We start from the raw sequence: 19136 nt of genomic DNA, 5'->3' as shown, positions 1-19136 counted from the left end.
CTGAAGTTGAGGACTTGGTGAAGAAATCGCAGGGACGCTCAGATTTTTGTTGGAATGATGAGTACACATGATCGATACAGAACTGAGTCGAGGTTAACTTAGGCTACGGCAACAGACAGACATGGATTTCTTTGACAATATCATTATACCCCTAGTTAAATAAGTAGCTGCTTGCTACTGATTATTGAAGCTTCCACCACCATTACCTCTCTCGGGGGATCATCCCCACTCAAACCCTCAAGCATCGCCCCCGTCCATTTGCCCCCTCTTCGCCTCCCTCTTCTCCACCATCCTACCAAACCCCCTCTCCAACCCCGCCCTCCCAACCTCCTCCCACCTCATCTCAACAAACTTCTCCACCCCCTCCAAATCCCACCCCTCCTCCCCCTTCACCCCCTCCGGCAAAACAACCCCATATGACTCATCCCTCTCCACCAAAATCCTCTTCAACCCCCTCATCGCTGCCCCCCTGGTCCCGAGGGGTAACCCCAACGCCACCACATCCACCGGCACACCCTCGCGAATCAACTTACCTACCTCTTCAAGTTGTCTCTCTTCCTCAAACGCCTTAGCCTGAGCCTCATACAAATCCCGCGCCGGCGGCCACGTCATGAATGCCTCCTCCCTCACCTCCTCGCGCGAGGGGACAAGGCGGTCATATCCCCCCTCCATACTCGCGCGCGGCAAAAACTCCTCTTTCCACCGCACAAACAGCGGACGTCGAGAATTCCTCCTATTCCGATGCTTCACCTTCCCCTCCCCCTCCTCCTCCTCCCTCACCCTCGTAGTAAAAAGCCGACTGCTCGCGACATACCCAAACATCTCCTCCACGCTCTCGAACCGCGTCCAGTACCCCTTCTTCTCCAGACCCAAAAAGTCGAGGATCGCAGACGGGTTGGAGGTTAGGGGGAGGGTAGAGCCGCGGCGCCGGTGGGCCTCGATGGAGGGGATGCGGAGGGAGAGGGAGGTGGGGGTGAGGATTAGACCGGACTGCCGGAGAGAGGGGCCGAGGAGGGTGAAGAGGCCGGAGTGGGCGTGGGTGAAGGAGAGGAAGTGGAAGGAGGTTGCGGTGGGGAGGGTGAGGATGTCGAGTTGGATGAAGCGGTTTTGTTTATCCCGGAGTTCTGGGGCGTCGGGGGTGGAGGTTGTTGAGTCGAGAGAGGAAAAGGACAGCCAGGGGATAGCAAAATTAGCTTCCGGATTCTCAGTGCGCGGGAGGATTTTGGCGGCAGCGTTGAGGGCGGCGCCGAGCTCTTTGAGAGGTATTGGCGGGTTGGACACCGGGCCGTGGACTAGGATGTCGATGTCCCCGAATGATGTCTTCTCCGGAGCTTCGAGGGGCGTACAGATGTGGGTATAGTAGTTTGAGAGAATGGCATGACAGCGGTCGCGGGTGGGGAAGTAGACCGAAGGGGGCATGCGGGGGGTCAAGCAGTTGGCAAAGACGTTGCCGCCCATGTCAGGATGAGAAGCTTGATGTGGGCGTTGGGCCGCTGGGAGGCTTGTTTGCTGTGAGGATTGGCGGGGGTTATGGGTGTGCCATTCATTGAGAGGGACCCCTTGCAGCGCGGCCTTGCAGCGCGGGTCTACAGACAAGGAATGGTGTGAGAGTTACGCGCCCAGGTTACTGCGCTCACCAATCGAAGGAGAAGACGAAATGAAATGTTGATATTGACTCCAGCTTCCAATGCATCACCAACGCTGGATTGAGGGATATCTGTACCGAAGCGTACGATGATACCCTGATACCCTGGTGATGTTGGACCTGGACCCGTGTTGGACCCGGATGATGTTGTTGGACCCTTAGAGTGATATGATATGAGTGTGGCGTCGTTTGTATGACTGACCGAAGAGGGTAAATGTGAAGATCTCCTGGAGCTCTCAGCCTTGTTTGCGCCATGACTACCTGCCCCGCCAAGCCTCAGCCTTGTTTGCGCCGTGACTACCTGCCCCGCCAAGCCTCAGCCTTGTTTGCGCCGTGACTACCTGCCCCGCCAAGCCCCAGATAAAATATTGGTAAGACTATCAGCGAAATGTGCTCCATCTTCACAAGCGCGGTATCATTTTCTCCATCAGGATTTATTAGGATTTCACTGGGACTCACTGGGACTCACTGGGACTCGCTGGGACTCACTGGGAATCACCGGGATTCACCGGGATTCACCGGGATTTCACTAGGATTCACTAGCATCTCATGGGGACTTTCACTGTCATCTCACTGGACCGCCAAGTCTCGGGTTGAACGATTAGAACCGATCAGACCCAAACTGTGACGAGTTCCCAAGCTCTCCCCCATCCTTCAGCCCCGCTATCCGGGAACAGTTGGACACATCAGCCACTCGCCATCTCTGACGCTTCCATCATCACTGCACTGCATCCTGAGCATCCAGAGCATCCTGAGCATCCTGAGCATCCATCTCCATCTCCATCGACCTCAAAGAGCTCTCTCCCCAGTCTTCAACATTCCATAAATCGAAAATGGCTTACCAACAACCCTATGGCGGTGGCGCCCCACCTCCAAACCAATACGGCGCTCCTCCCCCAGGACAGCAGCCTCCATATGGACAACAGCCCCAGTACGGACAACAGCCTCAGTATGGCGCTCCGCCTCCAGGACAGCAGCCGCCGTATGGCCAGCAACCTCAATACGGCCAGCAGCCCCAATACGGCGCCCCCCAAGGCCAACAGCCCCCTTACGGAGCTCCCCAGCAGCCTCCATATGGCCAACAACCCCAATACGGCGCTCCCCAAGGGCAACAGCCTCCATATGGCCAGCAACCACAGTATGGACAACAACCACCTTACGGACAGCAGCCCGCCTACGGTGCTCCCCCTCAACAACCCTACGACGCCCCTCCCCAAGGCCAACATCCCCCCTACGGCCAGCAGCCCGCTTACGGAGCCCCCCCGCAACAACCTTATGGCGCCCCCCAGCAACCCTACGGCGCCCCCGCCGCCCCCTACGGCCAACCCTCCTACGGCCCCCCCGACCTCCCCAGCATCGGCTACGTCGTCCCCCCCCCCCCAATCCAATGGGACGGATCTTCCGACGCCCGCGCCCTCCGCAAAGCCATGAAAGGCTTCGGCACCGACGAAAAGACCCTAATCCTCGTTCTCGTCTCCAAAGACGCCCTTCAAGTCGATGTTCTCCGCGCTGCTTACAAAAAAGAGCATGGTCGCGACTTGATAGCCGATATTGCTAGCGAGTGTGGTGGGAAACTTGAGGAGGTGCTGCTTGCTATAGTGAGAGGGCCGTTGTTGCAGGATTGTCATGTCCTACGCACAGGGATGGCGGGGCCGGGGACGGATGAGGAGGCGTTAAATGATGTGTTGCTGGGGAGGAGTAATGCTGATATTGCTGCTATCAAAGCGCAGTACACCAAAATCTACAAGCGGAATCTTGAAGCAGACCTCAAATCGGAGCTGAGCATGAAAACCGAGCGGCACTTCCTGATGGTCGTAGCGGGCACAAGAGCGGAGAGTAGTGCGCCGGTGATGCGGCAGCAGGTGGAGCAGGATGTGTTGGAGATTTACAAGGCGACGGAGGGGAAGACGGGGACGGATGAGTTGTTGGTTTGTCAGATTCTGAGTAGCAGGAACGATGCGCAGATTGGGGCGATTGCGGGGTTGTATGAGCAGAAGTATCGGAGGAGTTTGGAGGCGGTTATTAAGAGCGTGAGTCCCCCCATCGTCCTAGCACCACAATCCCCCTGTTTTTGAGACAAACATTAACACCCCCCAAAGGAATTCTCAGGCCACATGGAACGCGCCCTCCTCCACCAACTCCGCTCTGGCACCGACCGCGCCCTCCGCGACGCCCTCCTCCTCGAAGACTCCATGGCCGGGATGGGCACCAAGGACCGACTGCTCCTCAACCGCGCGGTGCGCGCGCACTGGGATAAGGGGCATTTGCAGAGGGTTAAGGCGGCGTATCGGGGGAGGTTTCATAGGGATCTCGGACAGGCGATTCGGAGTGAGACGAGTGGGGATTTTGAGAGGGCGCTTTTGGGGGTTATTGGGGAGTAAGTGGGTGAAGTGAGAGGGGAGGTTGTGTGACGGGAGGGGGAAGGGGGGCGGTGATGCTTGTATGTGTTACTGCGGATAGTGGGCTTTTTGCCGCGTTTGATAATAGTTCTTGCTGTTGCCGGAAATTCTGAAAGGAATGAGGGAGGGGTATATTATGGATCGATCATGATAGTTATAAGATGTTACATGTATACGCCGTCCCTGCGGCTTTAAATCGCTATCTACACGTTACATATGTATGGTATAATCCAATATGTCCCCCGAACCCCTTACTCGGACCTCGGCGACTGCACGACGCCAGAATCAACTACTCTCCTCCTCTCATTCTCCTTCTCCGCTGCTCCCATATCCGCCAGTCCGTACCACGTGATGAATCCCAGTCCCAGTAGCGCAGATACGATGCTAAATGTCATCGCTACTATGCCCCTCGACGTGAACCTACAAAGCATTAGTCGGTCCCACACCCAAAAAAACTAAGAAGCAAGCACATACCCATCAGGTAACCTCCCCGGCGGCTTATTCTCCCCCGTCAAATCCAGCAAATCCTCCGTATTCCCCGCCGCATTCCCCGTAATCCCCGTCCCTGCCTTCTTACACGCCTCAAAGTGATCCTCCGGAATACTAATCGTCTTCTGCATCTCCAACGGCGCCTCCACCATCGTCGCAACCAGCCCCGAATCAACATGCCACTCAATATGGCAATGGAACAGCCACACCCCCGGATTATCCGCGCGGAACCTGAGCACCATATTCCCATTCGGCCTGACCATCAGGGTGTCGCGCCGCATCGGGATTTTGGAGAAAGAAGCAGTGGAGGGGTCGAAGTTACCGGCTTCCTTGGCGCTGCGCCAGATGGCTTGGAAGGCGTGGCCGTGGAGGTGGAAGGGGTGTTTGCCCGGGTCGTTGTTGTTGACGACGATGTCGACGATTTGGTTGTGGGCGAGTACGAAGGGCTGCGTGTATTGGCCGTAGATGGCGGGGTTGGTGGCGGTGAGGCCGCTGGTGAGGACGGTGTAGAGGGTGGGGACTTTGGGGGGCTTGTAGGTTATGTTGTTGAAGAAGGCGCTGGGAGGGGGTTAGAGCGGGCGATTGAGGAGGGGTGGGAGGAAGGGGGTTAAAGGGGGGGGGGGGGTTACTAGTTTGCTCCGTCGGCGAGGTTGTCCATCATCACTTCGAGAGTGATGGTTTGGTCTGCGTCCCCTAGGAGTGGCTCCTTGTCGTGCGGCACAAGGTCGAAGTCATCAATGTCTGTAAACTCATCGATGAGCTTTGGCTGTGGGAGAGGCTTGCTCTTGTCATATACAAGCCATCCTGTCACATTGTAGTTTAGGGTATCCGGGAACTTGTCGAATAGATCCTGGATCTGTCAGTATGTGAATAACTCGAACAGAGAGGACTACGCACCGTATCCATGCTTCCAACAAAGGCGTAATTGGCAGTGGTCTCGTTCTTGGCCGTCACTAGGAAACTGTATCTCTGAGCAGCGGTCAAATATATCATGTCTGCCTCATACGGATCGATGTAGATGCCATCCACCTCGACAATCTTCATCGTGTGACCTTCAAACCAGACTCTCTGCCCCGCAAAAGCGCCCATGTTCACCATGCGGAAGAGGTAAGTCTTCCCCGCCTCAATCTTGACCTGTAGGTCTTGCGTGTCATTGAACAGTACTGACTGAGGCACCGGCTCGGCGCCTTTGGGGTTGGCCTTGTTTAGGAATTTGGGGATGAGGTGCGTCATCTGGTCATGGTACCAGTCTGAGACTGAGAGGACAATTTCTTCATCATACATGTCCTTGAAGGGAGACTTGGGGTCAGAGATGATGAGGGGAGCACGGATTCCGTCAGGGTATTGGCCGCGGAAATGCGAGTGATACCAATATGTTCCCGGCTGGACAATCTGCGAAATATTTAGTAACGAGGAACATGATAACTGGAGATTACATACTGTGAAGTTGTATTTGAAGGTGGCCCCCGGCACAATGCCACACTGGGTGACCTCAATAACGCCGTCCATCTCTGTGGTTCCATTCATGAATAGGCCATGGAAATGGAGGGAGGTAGTCGCGTTTCCCAAGCCATTCTCGAGGTTCACGATGACGGTATCGCCAACGTCTGCCTCGATGGTTGGGAGTGGCCACGCATTGTTGATTCCGATTGTTGCGCGCTCGAAAAGGCCGTCGGGATTTGCTCTCACCCAGGTAGCGTTAAAGTCATAGGTCACGACCTTGGCGTCGGCTAGTAGGGAAAATATGGCGAGGGAGAGTGAGAGTATGTATAAGGAGGGGTGGGAGAGAGCCATTGCGAGCTGTGTTCTCAACAATAAGAGAATATTTTCACAACGGCATGGGTGATGGAGGGGAAGATACGGGGAGAGGGAGAGGGAGAGGGAGAGGGAGAGGGAGAGGGAGAGGGAGGGGGAGAAAAGAGGGGGGAGAAAAGAGGGAGGGGGAGAGGGAGAGGGAGAGGGAGAGGAGAGGGGGAGGGGGGGAGAAAAGAGGGAGGGGGAGAGGGAGAGGGAGAGGGAGAGGGAGAGGGGGAGGGGGGGAGAAAAGAGGGAGGGGGAGAGGGAGAGGGAGGGGGAGGGGAAGAGAAAAGAGGGGGGGGGAAAAGAGGGGGGAGAAAAGAGGGAACTGGGGGAGGAGAAAAGAGGGGGGGGAGAAAAGGGGGGGGAGAAAAGAGGGGGGGAGAAAAGAGGGGGGAGAAAAGAGGGGGAGAAAAGAGGGGGAGAAAAGAGGGAAGAAAAGAGGGGGAGAAAAGAGGGGGGAGAAAAGAGGGGAGGGGCGGAGTAAAAGGTTATCAGATGGCGCATGGAGTAGATGGCAAGTGTTAGCGAGAAGTTCTGCAGTAGCAGTAGAGTTGCACGTGGGGTGTGTTCTCGTATGCGCATAAACGTGAGTAATGTCGGTTGTGGGATGGGAGGGGATGAAGCTCGGTTGGTGTGGCATCTGTCTGCCAAATGTTTAAGTGGTTCTGGTTCTAGTGGTTTTAGTTCTAGTGGTTTTAGTTCTAGTGGTTCTAGTTCTAGTGGTTCTGGTTCTAGTTCTAGTGGTTCTGGTTCTGGTTCTAGTTCTAGTGGTTCTGGTTCTAGTGATTCTAGTTCTAGTGGTTCTAGTGATTCTAGTGGTTCTAGTTCTACTGGCTCTAGTGGTTCTACGGAGGGATTTCCGCCAAATTACCCCTGTTCGTGGGCAGGCGGGGAGGGTGTGGAGCTGCTGAATCAATACAACCCACATAAAACATTTTTCGCCGACTTGGGCGGAACTTGCTTGGCCATGCTTAGCCATGCTTGTCACCGACTTGACCCACCTGAAGCTTTTTCGGTAATGGATGGCTGACCGTGACTGTGACTGGACTCGTTATTTCCCTCTCCTCTCCAGTCTCATCTATCAAACACCGCAAAACGAGTAATCACACCACCATCCATCACCCCTTCTCACGAAAGCCCCCAACTCCCAACTCCCAACTCCCAACTCCCACCCTTCCGCCCCATCTACATCCCGATTGGCTTCCCTCCCACCCCCTCGCGCGCTTTTTTCCCAGTTATCTGATCCTTCCCACCCCACCCGACCCCTCCCTCGTCCGCTTCTTCGGCTTTATCAGATCATGCTGCTGTGTCAGACCCAGCGACAAGGCCTAGTACTATCCTGACAACCCTCACCTCTCCCTCCTCTCACTTCCTTTTTTCCCTTCTACACCCCACGTCCTCTTCCCATAAACCTCCTCTCTCCCACCTCTCCCACCTCTCCCACCTCTCCCACCTCTCCCACCTCTCCCACCACCCAACCCCCCCCTTTTCTCCCCCAGAGGCCCCTGCCCAACAATGGCACCCAACGTCTTCGCCGTCCCCGTCTTCTTCATCGTCTTCCGCGAAACCATCGAAACCGGCATCATCATCTCCGTCCTCCTCGCCTTCCTCAAACAAACCCTCTCGGGCCCCGACTCCGACCCCGCCATCTACCGCAAGCTCGTCCGCCAAGTCTGGCTCGGCTCCATCATCGGGCTCACCCTGTGCCTCATCATCGGTGGTGGCGTCATAGGCGCGTTTTATGGTCTGAGTCGCAATGTCTGGCAATATACTGAGTATTACTGGGAGGGTTCATTCGGGCTCCTGGCGGCGATAATTATTACAGCGCTGGGAGCGGCGCTGTTGAGGGTGTCCAAGATGCAGGATAAATGGCGGGTTAAGCTTGCTAAGGCGTTGAGTGAGAAGTCGGAAAAACGGGAGGCGAAGAGGAATAGGTTCCAGAGGTGGTGCGAGAGGTACGCTATGTTCCTTGTGCCGTTTATTACGGTGCTGAGGGAGGGGATTGAAGCGATTGTTTTTATTGCTGGAGTCAGCTTTTCTAGTCCCGCTGCGAGTGTGCCGTTGCCTGTCGTGATGGGCTTGTTGGCTGGTGCGGTGATCGGGTATATCATTTATAAGTAAGTCCTTCCGCCTACCGCTGTTGCTGTGAAACTGGGAAAGAGGAAAGGGACTAACAGAAAACAGGGGCGGCGCAACGGCTCGCCTACAGTTCTTCCTCATCATCTCAACTTGCTTCCTCTACCTCGTCGCCGCGGGCCTCTTCTCCCGCGCTGTGTGGTTCTTCGAGGCGCAGCTGTGGAATAATGCCGTTGGAGGGGACGCGGCGGAGACGGGTGCTGGACCGGGGTCATATGATATCGGGAAGTCGGTGTGGCATGTCAATGTAGGTTCCTTCTTTCCTCTCCTCTCCCCTCCAATCCTCTTCTCCCTGGTCAGATCTGGAAATCATAGGTCCTGGTTACTGACACCACTTCCAGTTCGGCAACCCCTACCTCAACGGCGGCGGCGGCTGGGGAATCTTCAACGCCATCTTCGGATGGCAGAACTCCGCCACCTACGGCAGCGTGATCAGCTACAACATCTATTGGATCTTCGTCATCGCCATGCTTGCGAGTATGAGGTTTCAGGAGGTGAAGGGACGCTGGCCTTGGGGAAGGAAGGTGGAGGTGGATGTGGAGGATGTGGAGAGGAGTGGGGATTTGGGGGACGAGGAGAGGACGAATGTTGTGGAATCGAGGACTGTGGAGACGGTGGGGGAGTAGATGGGGGTGGGGGAGTAGATACCAAAATTTTGTATTGCGATTTAGGATAACTTAGTGAATTGATGTAAATAGAACCTTTTATATCCAACCTCCCCATCTCCCCCATTGAAAAACACGAAATACGCCAGTCGAACCCCCCCCCACATGAATACACCTCACACCCCAAACAAATACGCCGTGCAAGACTCCGTCTGCATATCAAAAATAAACATACGAATTGTTCGCCATTCCTATGATGCATACATACCCCCCTCCCCCTTCTCCCCTCAAAGCTATGCGACGCAATCCAACCAGCAACCCAAGCCCCCCTCCCCTCGCCAGCGACGGTGACAGTACAAATCCGCAACGACAGGAGGGAAGCGGTGACAAGAGCCCACCGCTGAGAAGTAGACCACGACAACAAGAAATTAATAACAGCAACAACAGCTGGACAAACGTAGAGGTGCCAGCCAGTGATACGGCACGCCTTATTAGAGGTCGGGGGTGGGGCCCGGGGGGGGGCTGCGTGTTGGAGCATCTCCACATACCGTCGTTTGGACGATGTCTAGAGATTCTATGGTGGTTGTGAAGGTTGGGGTTGTGGGGGGTTTATATAGATTTATGCGCCCATGCGGCGGAAAGTAGAATAGTTGCATCTCGCTGTGGGGGGTCAGTGATAGCTTTATGGCACACTCAACAGACGCGGCCAAAAACAAAAATGACATCCCACTTCACCCCCCTTCCCCTTTCCCACTATCCACTGCCGTGCACGTCCACCCCCCAGAACAGCGCTCGCTGATCACAGATATCGCCCCAAAGTGTACATGCACACCGGCTCTCGCAGTATATATAACCTATCAGTTTCTCCGAGGCCGTCCAAGATTGGTCGGCCCGGAGAAACTGATAGGTTATATATACTGTCACAATGCTTGTAATGTGTGCCTGTGCCAACCAAGCTTTGATCCATGTTCGTAGGTTGATTGGGGGGTGGGTTTGATTACTGTCTCAGGGGCTGGGGGTTTCTGAGGGGACGGTGAGAATTCATGGCGGTGGGGGGTTGGTGGTGAGAAATAGCTTACGGTGAGAAGTTGATCGCGACGAAAAGAAGATGGGACGAGCAGAGCAAATAGAAACAGTGCAGATCAGAGAATCAAAACGACAGCTATGAGTAGCGAGCCATTTCTCGAGGAGAGGCCACTTCTCAAGCGATTCATCACTGATAACACATGTCGACTATAAACGATTACGTATGTGAGACGTAGTTGATCGTGGAGAGAGCATCACTCCAGTCATGGCCATCAGATAGACCCGCAACATAGTACGGGTATCATAGATCCAGATCCATGAGCACGAGCTCATGCCGCTCGTGGGACTGGAGTGGTGGTGTAGACTTATGTTGGTTGTTTTGGGACGAGTGTTGGGGGGTTTATGTACGTTATTCCATCCTGCTCATAGCCCCTCACGATGAGCATGGCGATATTGGTTTTGGCGGGCTGGGGGGGTTGGTAATGGGTTTACTACACACTCGGGGATATACTCAATCCGTCTCGTATCCAGCCATTTACCCCCCATCCCTTTCCCTGACATCCAGGCGTGGTTGTGGGATAGCCCGAGTACATATCGCATAACCCCTATAAATATCTCCTCCGCCCAGCGACGGTACTAAACAATCACAGCGATTTTCAATTCTGACAATCAATAGCCCTGGAATGCCGTGTCTCGACAAGTAGACACACGCGACGCCCCGATAGCAGTAGTAGGGCTGGCTGCTTGTACTTGGCTACGAGGTGTCGGAGTAGTGGCGGCGCTGGTCGATGTGGCGGTGGGAATTTGTTATGGGTGGGGGGGAATGGTGATGAGAATCCGCCTCGACGAGAAGAAATCATCCAACAACAGCAGATCAAACAAAAGAGGCAGCACGCCTTGCTATCCAGGATCTTCGCTGGTGATAGGGTTAAGGGTGGAACCCGGAACCTACGCGTAAAATTTCCCTTCCCTTTCTATCGCAATGGCTCCAAAAAGTCGATTGCCACCCGTATTCTTTTGATATTTATAATGAGAGTATGTTTTGCCCGACCTTCTGATATTAGTTTGATGGCCACTCGGTGCAGCTGGTGGGCTTGGCCTTAAGGTTTTGCAAGCAGCTCCTGACTCGAGATTGAATCGGAATGGCTCGTTGTCTCGCTGTGGAAATGAGGTGATGGGTTTGATGCGTACATGAAGACATATTTAGCTACTTCCGTGTTTGGTCAGTTATTTACCTTTCGTTCATTCACCTCAGCCAAGTGTGGTTGTGGGATACCCCTATAAATACCCTCCTACCCAACTCCAACATTCAGCAATCACATCAGTGTACTACACAAATACATAAAAAGCGGCGCGGGGTACAGTGTCTCTACAGCTGTATACACGCCGCAATCGGAGCAGAAGCAGCAACGCGATGATGGCTGAATCCGGGCGGTGGGTGTGGTGTGTGCAGCGACGGTGAGAATCCGTGACAACGACAGGAAAGTGGTGGTGATAAGACACTGGCAGCGAGAATACGCAGGCTTGAAGTATGAGATAGGCCTTATTCTACCTTGCCACATCATTTCAGACGTCTTGGGAGCTTCACTCCATACTTGCGACTCTTGAAGTAGTCGACATTGAGGGTATTCCCCACCCGGAATTGGGTAGTTCTTGCGTACCCGAAAATCAGATCGGGGTTTATTTATTGGCCTTGGGATCTGTGTCCGGGCTGACGGCTGGCGGGTGTTAGGATTTTCTCACTTCTTGATTGTTTGGTATCGTGTGCTTGAGGGCTTCATTTTTTTTTTTGCAAACCCCCGCCCTCATAAAAATGAGCTCGCGCCCATTTGACAAAAAGAGGTTTGGCCACAGAGTTTGCAAGTTGCGCCGACAGCGAGTGGTATACCACACACCACACACAACTGAAGGGCATAACGGGCTGACGATGCCCAAGAACAATTCATGGGGCTGAAAAGCAGGGGCCTGCGATGAATGGCTCTAAGGACTCACTTTGATGAAGGAAAGCAAGAAAAAGGTGGCAGCTATACTCATCGTTGTATATGGAACAATCGATGCTTATATAGAACCCTCATCTAGGGAGTAAGTAGAAACAAAGGCCGAAAAGAAAGAACATTCGCAAATCATTGGGGCAGCGGACGGCAGATCACACGATCAGCAACGGCACCCTATCGGAGCTGTAGATGGATACTTCACCGCACCGAGGGCAGGAATCCGCAACGGTGGGAGAGGAACGGGAGACAAACGGTGAGGAAGGAGGTGGCAGCAGCATACGCCGGTGGTGACAGCAAAGTCGACGACAGCAGGCAACCAGAACCTTCTTCCACATCCCGTATTGAGGTTATATGCTCGTTTCTGGTAGAGGCATGACGATCCTTGTTTCCCGCTCATCTAATGCCATGTTCCAGATGATTTTTGCCGGAGCTTGTAACAACGGTGATTGCTTCTTATTTGCTCCGGCGCTCGGTGTGTGGCGAGCTGGTAGACTGATAGTTCTGGCCTTGCAATTGAGCTGCGGGGCTGTCTAGCCAGGCACATGCCATCAAACACACGCCCTTACGAGAAACCGCAAACCGCCAACATAAACAGGGATACATTTTCTACAATCTCCAATAAATATCAAATATCTACCCCCACCCCCCTAAGCATGCTGCTTCTTCTTCCTCGCCCTCAACGCCCTCACCCCCTCTCCTCCCCGCTCCACCGCATCATCCAACACCCCCCCCACCCTCTCCTTAACGTGATGTTCCTCCGCCTCATCCCTAACATCCTCCATCACATTCCCCCCCACACTCGTCCCATGCAACCAATCCATGAACCCCCACGGCGCAAAATTCCCCCGTCCGCGGTTCTGCATATGCCTATCCTGGCGCCTCGCGATGCCGCCGAGCATTATACCGGGGGGCGTGGCGTAGCCGGAGGCGACGAGGGTTTCTTCCAGGGTGGTGAGGGAGAGGATGAGGAGGTGCGTGAGGATGTGGGTGCGGAAGAGGAGGGTGGGGACGTAGAGGGGGAGGAAGTGGAGGAGGAGGTAGGGGAGGGGGTGGTCGTAGTAGGCGGTGAAGGAGTAAGGGGCTGTGATGGAGTGGTTCCATTTCTTGTGGAGGGTCGAGAGGGCGTTGGGGTGCGCGGGGCGGTGGAGGAAGCGGTGGATGTAGTATTGGAGGACCTGTGGGGTGTTAGTGGTGTATGAGAGGAATAAGAGGAGAACGACATACTTCTCGTATGACAAGACCTCGGAGGACGTCCTTTGCTATCGACCACGGCATTGGGAGTGTGGTGGTAATCTTCATGGCACTGCGCATGTGGAGTACCTCAGTGAAGAAGAGCTCGACGGCAACCTGTATCCCGACAGACAGAAGTATGTTGGACAAGCTGACCCCAATAACATGCCACCATGGCGGCGTTCCCTTGCTCTTTTTCGCGCCTTGCACGCCGCCGGTTCTAGTTGGTAGTGCTGGGGCGCCCTGGATCTTGAGACCCACTACCAAGCTTGGTATGATAGTGTCGAAGAGGAGGAAGAAGGCTGCAGGGAGTAGGAAGAAGAGGGCGCGCACGGCGAGGGTCCCGATAACCTCGATGCGGAGCTGTGATTGCGTGAGGACGAGGGTTGACCAGGTCATGTAGAGGAATAGGAGGTTGAGAGAGGTCGAGTAGGTGCCACGTGTGGGCAGTAGGAGGTGGCCCACTACGGGAAGTGAGAGTAATGAGCCCATGGTGTAGGAGAGCTGCGAGTCAGATAAGTTGAGATACTATATGCGACGATGATATATGCGCACGGAGAGAGATGAGGAACCTCACTCACTATGTCCTTATATATATACTGGCTTTGTTTTAAAATAACAAAGACATGCTCTACGAGTATTGTTGACTGGCGCCGTACGTGCCGCTTTGTAACCAGCCTGTGTTGGAACTACGTTCCTAGAAGTACGCTACACAGTGTAGTCTATATACCGCTATGCGGTATATATATGGCTTCGCACCTGTAGTTAAACTCCAAATATGTGCTTAATATGCAAGATAATTGACGGCTTCCCTCCTCTCGTAGGAGAGAGTAGCTATGTTGTACGATCGAGCGAAAGATTCGCTGTCACAGAAAGCCTCCCTACGACCACCATCACACAGTAGAAGCAGCACTGATTACAAGACGAGTGCAGGGCACACTAAGCAAGCGCTACAGTACTTTGAACGTAAGAGCTAGGAATACTGTTAGGACTTTAGTTTAGATCAACTAGACCTTACTAGCTAGATTCGACACCATGAGGGTGCGTAAGCGGCTAACACCACTATAGCGATGGTGTGTGGGATAGGTAGAGACTTAGGTTATTAGGTACTATAAGGGTAGGGGCAATAGGGGCGCTTAGAGTAAGCATTCGCCATAGTAACACTGTATAGCGTAAGGGGAATGTTAGAACTACGTTCCTAGAAGTACGCTACATAGTGTAGTCTATATACTGCTAGGCAGTACATATATGGCTTCGTACCTATTAGTTTACTTAATTAAGTCGTTAAACTCTAAATATGTACTTGACAGTCCGTAAGCTGCTGGCGGGTCAATCAGGGGAGGGCAGAATTCCCACTAAAAAAGGGTTTCACCGCCTTCCCGCCCTGCCCCAAGGGACAAGCCGCAGTCGCGGTACTAAGCTCAGCCCAATTAGGCTTAGATCCCCGAAGACCCCCGCATCAATCCAGCTTCCCCCTGATGACAGTAATGAGCAGATTCAGGGGCAAGCTCCGACCTGGTCGTGGAGTCAAATTAACGCTGGACTTCCTTCCTACTACTGCGCGCATTTCCTGCATCATTATCGACCATCCTCTCCCTGACGTCCCTTACCTCCTGATTATATTTTACCATTCTCAATTCGGTCGCGGAATCGAAAGCGGGAACCAACATCTCCGAGACATTCACGGCGTGAGTCTCCTACATTGTCCACTTTCGTCCCTTCCCCTCTCTTCTCATCATCCCACAAACCCTCTCCTGAAGTTAAAACTGACCAAAGTTATGCAAACAATAGCTTCAGTCGCGCGCTGTGGTCGCCTTGTTACCCGTCCCGAAAGTTAACGCATAATGCGCTCGGGCGTTTAGAACTCTCTTTTGACCGACTTCGCTCACCTGCGCCCTTGTTAGGTCTGGTAGGATATACAGGGTTCTAACGAATAGGCGACACACTGCAGACTGCAGATGCAGTGAACCGACCAACTGAGATTACAGCGGGAGCAAAGGGATAACCGTTGACGCCAAACGAACCACCCAGTGCCACCAACTAGCCAATATGGCTCCTCCCTCCACCCCCCCTCCCATTCCGGAGCGTACAAGGTACGAAGGAAAATACGAAGGCCGAAGAGGATCGCTTCCTCCTCTGTCATTAAAGCTTCGCGCGACAGACGGGAATCGATTGCATGTCCACCCTGCTTCCCCTGAGGTCATCTCGAGCCTTATTACGTCGCTGTCGATCATCTCGTCACCCGCAAACCGACTATTCGAACTCCCAGGCGTCGCGCACTCTCTACCTAATTCTCCATATGCGACACAAACCACCTTCGACCCTATCGATCGCTTGCTCCAGAATGAGTCGAGCCAGGGCGGCAGTTTTGGTATCGATTATGGCGCATACAACCAGTCGTCTCACAACTATTCAATGAATGAGCTGCCTTTGGATGAAATGTCTGCGACCGCACCAGTTATCAGAACCGCCAAGCCTCCGTCTGGGTTCTCGGCGTTGACAGCTCTAAAATCACCTAAACCCGACGGAACACCGATTAGGAACTTGTTGAGGAGCTCAAGACCGACGTCGAGGGAATCTAGCGGAGACGACGCTCTGAGCATTGGAAGCGTGTCGATAGAGCCCGGCTCGCTTCCACGAGACCTGAGGAGGAGGCGCTCCTCGGATAGCTGGGATAAGAAGCAAGGGAGACATAACAAGGGATTACTCTACATGAGCTCCAAAGAACGGATGCGCGAGTCTGAGAGAAAGCGCTCATCATCCAGTACCACGAGAGGTTCGGGAGTAGAACGTCTTCCAAAGCAAGAGTTTGATACGAAATCATTCATGTCTGAAGCACCAATAACGGAAGAGCCGGTTGTTGAACAACCGGAATATCTCTGGAATGACTCCGCCGCACCGAGTCAGTTAATTGGGCCAGATAGCTCTATGAATGGGACCAGCAATGGCGGGATCGGATCAGGGCGGTACATCCCCACGCGGGACTCGTCATTGCGGAATAAGAAGCGTACACCCCACAGCGGTAGAAGCTCAAGGCAACCGGCTCCAGAGCTTGCTGATGGTACCATCAAGGAGGTCGACGAACACTTAAGTCCAGTTATAGACAAGGGTGCCGAGAAGTTTGGCAAGTCGGAAGCCAGCTTGACAGTGCAGAAACCCAGAGAGCAATCGGCAATCCCACCGCCAACCTCCCAGAAACCAAGAACAGACGGCGAACCAGAAAAGAGTCTGTATGCCAACCAGGCGAGGGGCCAGTCAGTCAAAGACGACGGAGCACCATCGCCAAATGTTACCCAGCGTACATCTCGCGATAAGTCCGAGCAAGCGCAGAATAAAGCAAAGAAATCTAGTGGAAGGCTAACGCCAGATCCATTTGAGAGGCTTGCAGGGAGACGAGACTCGAAGCGGGAGTCTGGCAAGGGCAGACGTTTGTCGGGTTACCAGAGTGGCGCAGAGGGCGACAATAAGAATCGCAGAACATCATCAACGCCGTCAAAGAAGGATATACAGGCGGGTGATGGTAAGGCCAATCGCACGAGCACAGATGCTCGGCCAACGAGTGCAGATTCTATCGATGACGCAGTAGATGCCTATCTGTGCTCTCCACGATTATCACACAAGATTACGCATCCACAAACTGGACGAGTCATTTCGTTCTCCGAGGTTGGAGACCTAGAAGGATTCGCTGTGTTTTGCTGCGTCGGAATGGGATTGACGAGATATATCACCGCCTTCTACGATGAGCTTGCTCTCACGTTGAAGTTGCGTTTGATTACCCCTGATAGACCCGGTGTTGGTGAGAGTGAGCCTTATACGGACGGAACTGCCACACCGCTTAGCTGGCCTGGTAAGCTCCCCTTTTCGTCGTCACTCTTGCTATTCTAACAATTCTTTAGATGATGTATACGCCATCTGCCAGACTCTTAAAATCACTAAATTCTCCATCCTGGCTCACTCCGCTGGTGCCATCTACGCCCTTGCCACCGCTCTTCGCATGCCACAGCACATCCGGGGCCGCATCCACCTCCTCGCACCCTGGATTCCTCCGTCCCAGCTGAACGTTTTCGGCGGGCAACAGGTCATGCCTCCAGCCAACTCCATCCCAACATCACAGCGCATTCTCCGTGCCCTCCCCACGCCAATCCTCAAAGCTGCAAACTCATCATTCATGTCCGCCACAAGCAGCTCCATCACCTCAAGCCTACCAAAGCAGAAGCGCGGGAAACGCAAGTCCACCACCGCTAAAGACGCGCCTACCATTATTAGGCTAGACGACGTTGTTGTTGGTCCCGGTGATAAGGAGAATGTTGGCCCACACACAGACAAATATGGCCCCGTGAAGTCCGGACAGGCGCCACCTCTTCCTCGCGCTGCCAATAACCCTCCTGACCTAAGCAGCGAGGCTGCGATCCTGGCGGCTGCCGCTATGTCGGCGTCGAGCAAGGAGAGGCAGACTACCTACGACACGCGCGTGACGCATGCCATTTGGGATCTGGCTACCAGCGGGGCCAATCCCGCGGTGGACTTGTTGGTGTGTTTGGAGAGGAGACATACGATTGGGTTCCGATACGTGGACATTACGCGGGCCGTGGTGATTCACCACGGCAGCAAGGACACGCGCGTTCCGGTTGAGAATGTGAAGTGGCTCGGGAAGATGATGAGGAGGTGCGAGGTGAGGATACTGGAGGGAGAGGGCCATGGGCTCATGGCTAGTGCACAGGTTATGGGGGGGGTGCTTATGGAGATCGCGGGGGAGTGGGATGATTGGATGAAAGTCGTTGAGCGTAAGGGGGGGAATAAGGGAGAGGAGGCTGGACGGAGGCTGAGGGAGAGTCGGAGTGTTAGTGCCTTCCGGTAGAGGGGTTAATAGGATGTCATACTTTTTGGATACGATGGATGATGGGAGGTCAGATTGATGGTTATCTCCTGACCTGGTCAGGGCATGTAGGTTTGTCACAAACCGAGGAGAGGATATAAGTCAGCTATAGTCGTATAATGACACGGTACAAAAAGTTGTCGTCTTACAGTTTGTGTCTTCGAACGTTTCACTGATGAGCTGAGATTGTATCGTGGCTGGAGGCAAAATATATGGGGCGGAGCTACCAGCGGACCCTCGTCCTGTGAGGCATGGGGTGGGGTGTTTTCAGAAACTTTTTTTGCAGTGCTGCACATATTTCCACGATAATCACAAGAATCTCAGGTAGATTGTTTACAAGCTTGATATCAAATTAGCTTTCTACATACACTATACTACAATATGCACGTCCCATCGATCAAATTCTTCTTCACAACGCGACATGAAGTCGCGCCTGCAATGAAAAAAATATAGGCCTGTCAGACATCCATCACCACCCACCCAATCCACGCGCCCGAAGGCAGACCGCGAGACCGGGACAAGATCATCACCACTCTCTATACAGCACCTCTTGCGAGGCAACCGCCACGCTTGCGCGCAGTGCGAGAGTCTAAGGTATCACTCTTGGGCCGTGAGGAGATAAGTCATCAACCAGGTTGGAATCTGTGGCTTTCGTGAGAAACACAGTATGGGGATGTTTACTAAAGAAAATGATTCCATCTGGGATGCTATTAGCTGGTGTTCAAACGTATTTTTGAAGCAAAGTATGCTGTCGACACTGCCAGTTTGTTGTGCTGGAGTGTTGTGGAAGTTGTGGGGGGTAAACTCACGAAGTAAAATCGACATGAAAAGAAAAGGAAGAGCTTCTGAGGAAGTTGAAGAATTTATACAATTGTCGCAGCTAGCGCGGGCACTAGCGTGGAAAAATTGCTGGTGGGTCAAGATCAGGTGATCACA

At 53.6% G+C, this 19136-nt stretch overlaps 7 protein-coding genes across 7 annotated transcripts; 4 read left to right on the top strand and 3 right to left on the bottom strand.

Annotated features, from left to right (window-relative positions):
• Positions 1-237: 237 nt before the first annotated feature.
• VC83_01094 (uncharacterized protein) lies at positions 238-2952 on the bottom strand (the record flags this gene model as incomplete). Its single annotated transcript, XM_024464779.1, has 2 exons — positions 1987-2952; positions 238-1946 (listed from the first exon to the last, which is right to left on the bottom strand). The coding sequence occupies exon 2, from the start codon at positions 1456-1458 to the stop codon at positions 238-240; it is 1221 nt and encodes a 406-aa protein (XP_024327554.1). The 5' UTR covers positions 1459-1946; positions 1987-2952.
• On the top strand, positions 2479-4033 carry VC83_01093 (uncharacterized protein; the record flags this gene model as incomplete). The annotated part of the gene is made up of 2 exons (XM_024464778.1): positions 2479-3675; positions 3745-4033. 2 exons carry the CDS (start codon positions 2479-2481, stop codon positions 4024-4026), a joined length of 1479 nt encoding a protein of 492 aa, XP_024327551.1. The 3' UTR covers positions 4027-4033.
• A 30-nt stretch (positions 4034-4063) lies between these two features.
• On the bottom strand, positions 4064-6442 carry VC83_01092 (uncharacterized protein). Its single transcript, XM_024464777.1, has 5 exons — positions 5974-6442; positions 5431-5925; positions 5163-5383; positions 4519-5091; positions 4064-4464 (listed from the first exon to the last, which is right to left on the bottom strand). The coding sequence occupies exons 1-5, from the start codon at positions 6325-6327 to the stop codon at positions 4296-4298; spliced, it is 1812 nt and encodes a 603-aa protein (XP_024327552.1). The 5' UTR covers positions 6328-6442; the 3' UTR covers positions 4064-4295.
• A 1339-nt stretch (positions 6443-7781) lies between these two features.
• Positions 7782-9134, top strand: VC83_01091 (uncharacterized protein). Its single transcript, XM_024464776.1, has 3 exons — positions 7782-8450; positions 8518-8716; positions 8811-9134. Exons 1-3 carry the CDS (start codon positions 7849-7851, stop codon positions 9093-9095), a joined length of 1086 nt encoding a protein of 361 aa, XP_024327549.1. The 5' UTR covers positions 7782-7848; the 3' UTR covers positions 9096-9134.
• Positions 9135-9229: 95 nt separating this feature from the next.
• VC83_01090 (uncharacterized protein) lies at positions 9230-9663 on the top strand (the record flags this gene model as incomplete). Its single annotated transcript, XM_024464775.1, has 1 exon — positions 9230-9663. The coding sequence occupies exon 1, from the start codon at positions 9328-9330 to the stop codon at positions 9661-9663; it is 336 nt and encodes a 111-aa protein (XP_024327550.1). The 5' UTR covers positions 9230-9327.
• A 3078-nt stretch (positions 9664-12741) lies between these two features.
• Positions 12742-13956, bottom strand: VC83_01089 (uncharacterized protein; the record flags this gene model as incomplete). The annotated part of the gene is made up of 3 exons (XM_024464774.1): positions 13906-13956; positions 13319-13828; positions 12742-13269 (listed from the first exon to the last, which is right to left on the bottom strand). Exons 2-3 carry the CDS (start codon positions 13814-13816, stop codon positions 12742-12744), a joined length of 1026 nt encoding a protein of 341 aa, XP_024327862.1. The 5' UTR covers positions 13817-13828; positions 13906-13956.
• Positions 13957-14825: 869 nt separating this feature from the next.
• On the top strand, positions 14826-18352 carry VC83_01088 (uncharacterized protein). Its single transcript, XM_024464773.1, has 3 exons — positions 14826-15012; positions 15116-17171; positions 17221-18352. Exons 2-3 carry the CDS (start codon positions 15374-15376, stop codon positions 18180-18182), a joined length of 2760 nt encoding a protein of 919 aa, XP_024327861.1. The 5' UTR covers positions 14826-15012; positions 15116-15373; the 3' UTR covers positions 18183-18352.
• Positions 18353-19136: the final 784 nt, after the last annotated feature.

The sequence above is a fragment of the Pseudogymnoascus destructans genome (assembly GCF_001641265.1).
Source record: "Pseudogymnoascus destructans isolate 20631-21 unplaced genomic scaffold scaffold_2, whole genome shotgun sequence".
Classification (NCBI taxonomy): Eukaryota; Fungi; Ascomycota; class Leotiomycetes; order Thelebolales; family Thelebolaceae; genus Pseudogymnoascus; species Pseudogymnoascus destructans.
The sequence above is the reverse complement of the archived record's forward strand: the minus strand, read 5'-3'. Positions and strand labels throughout refer to the sequence as shown.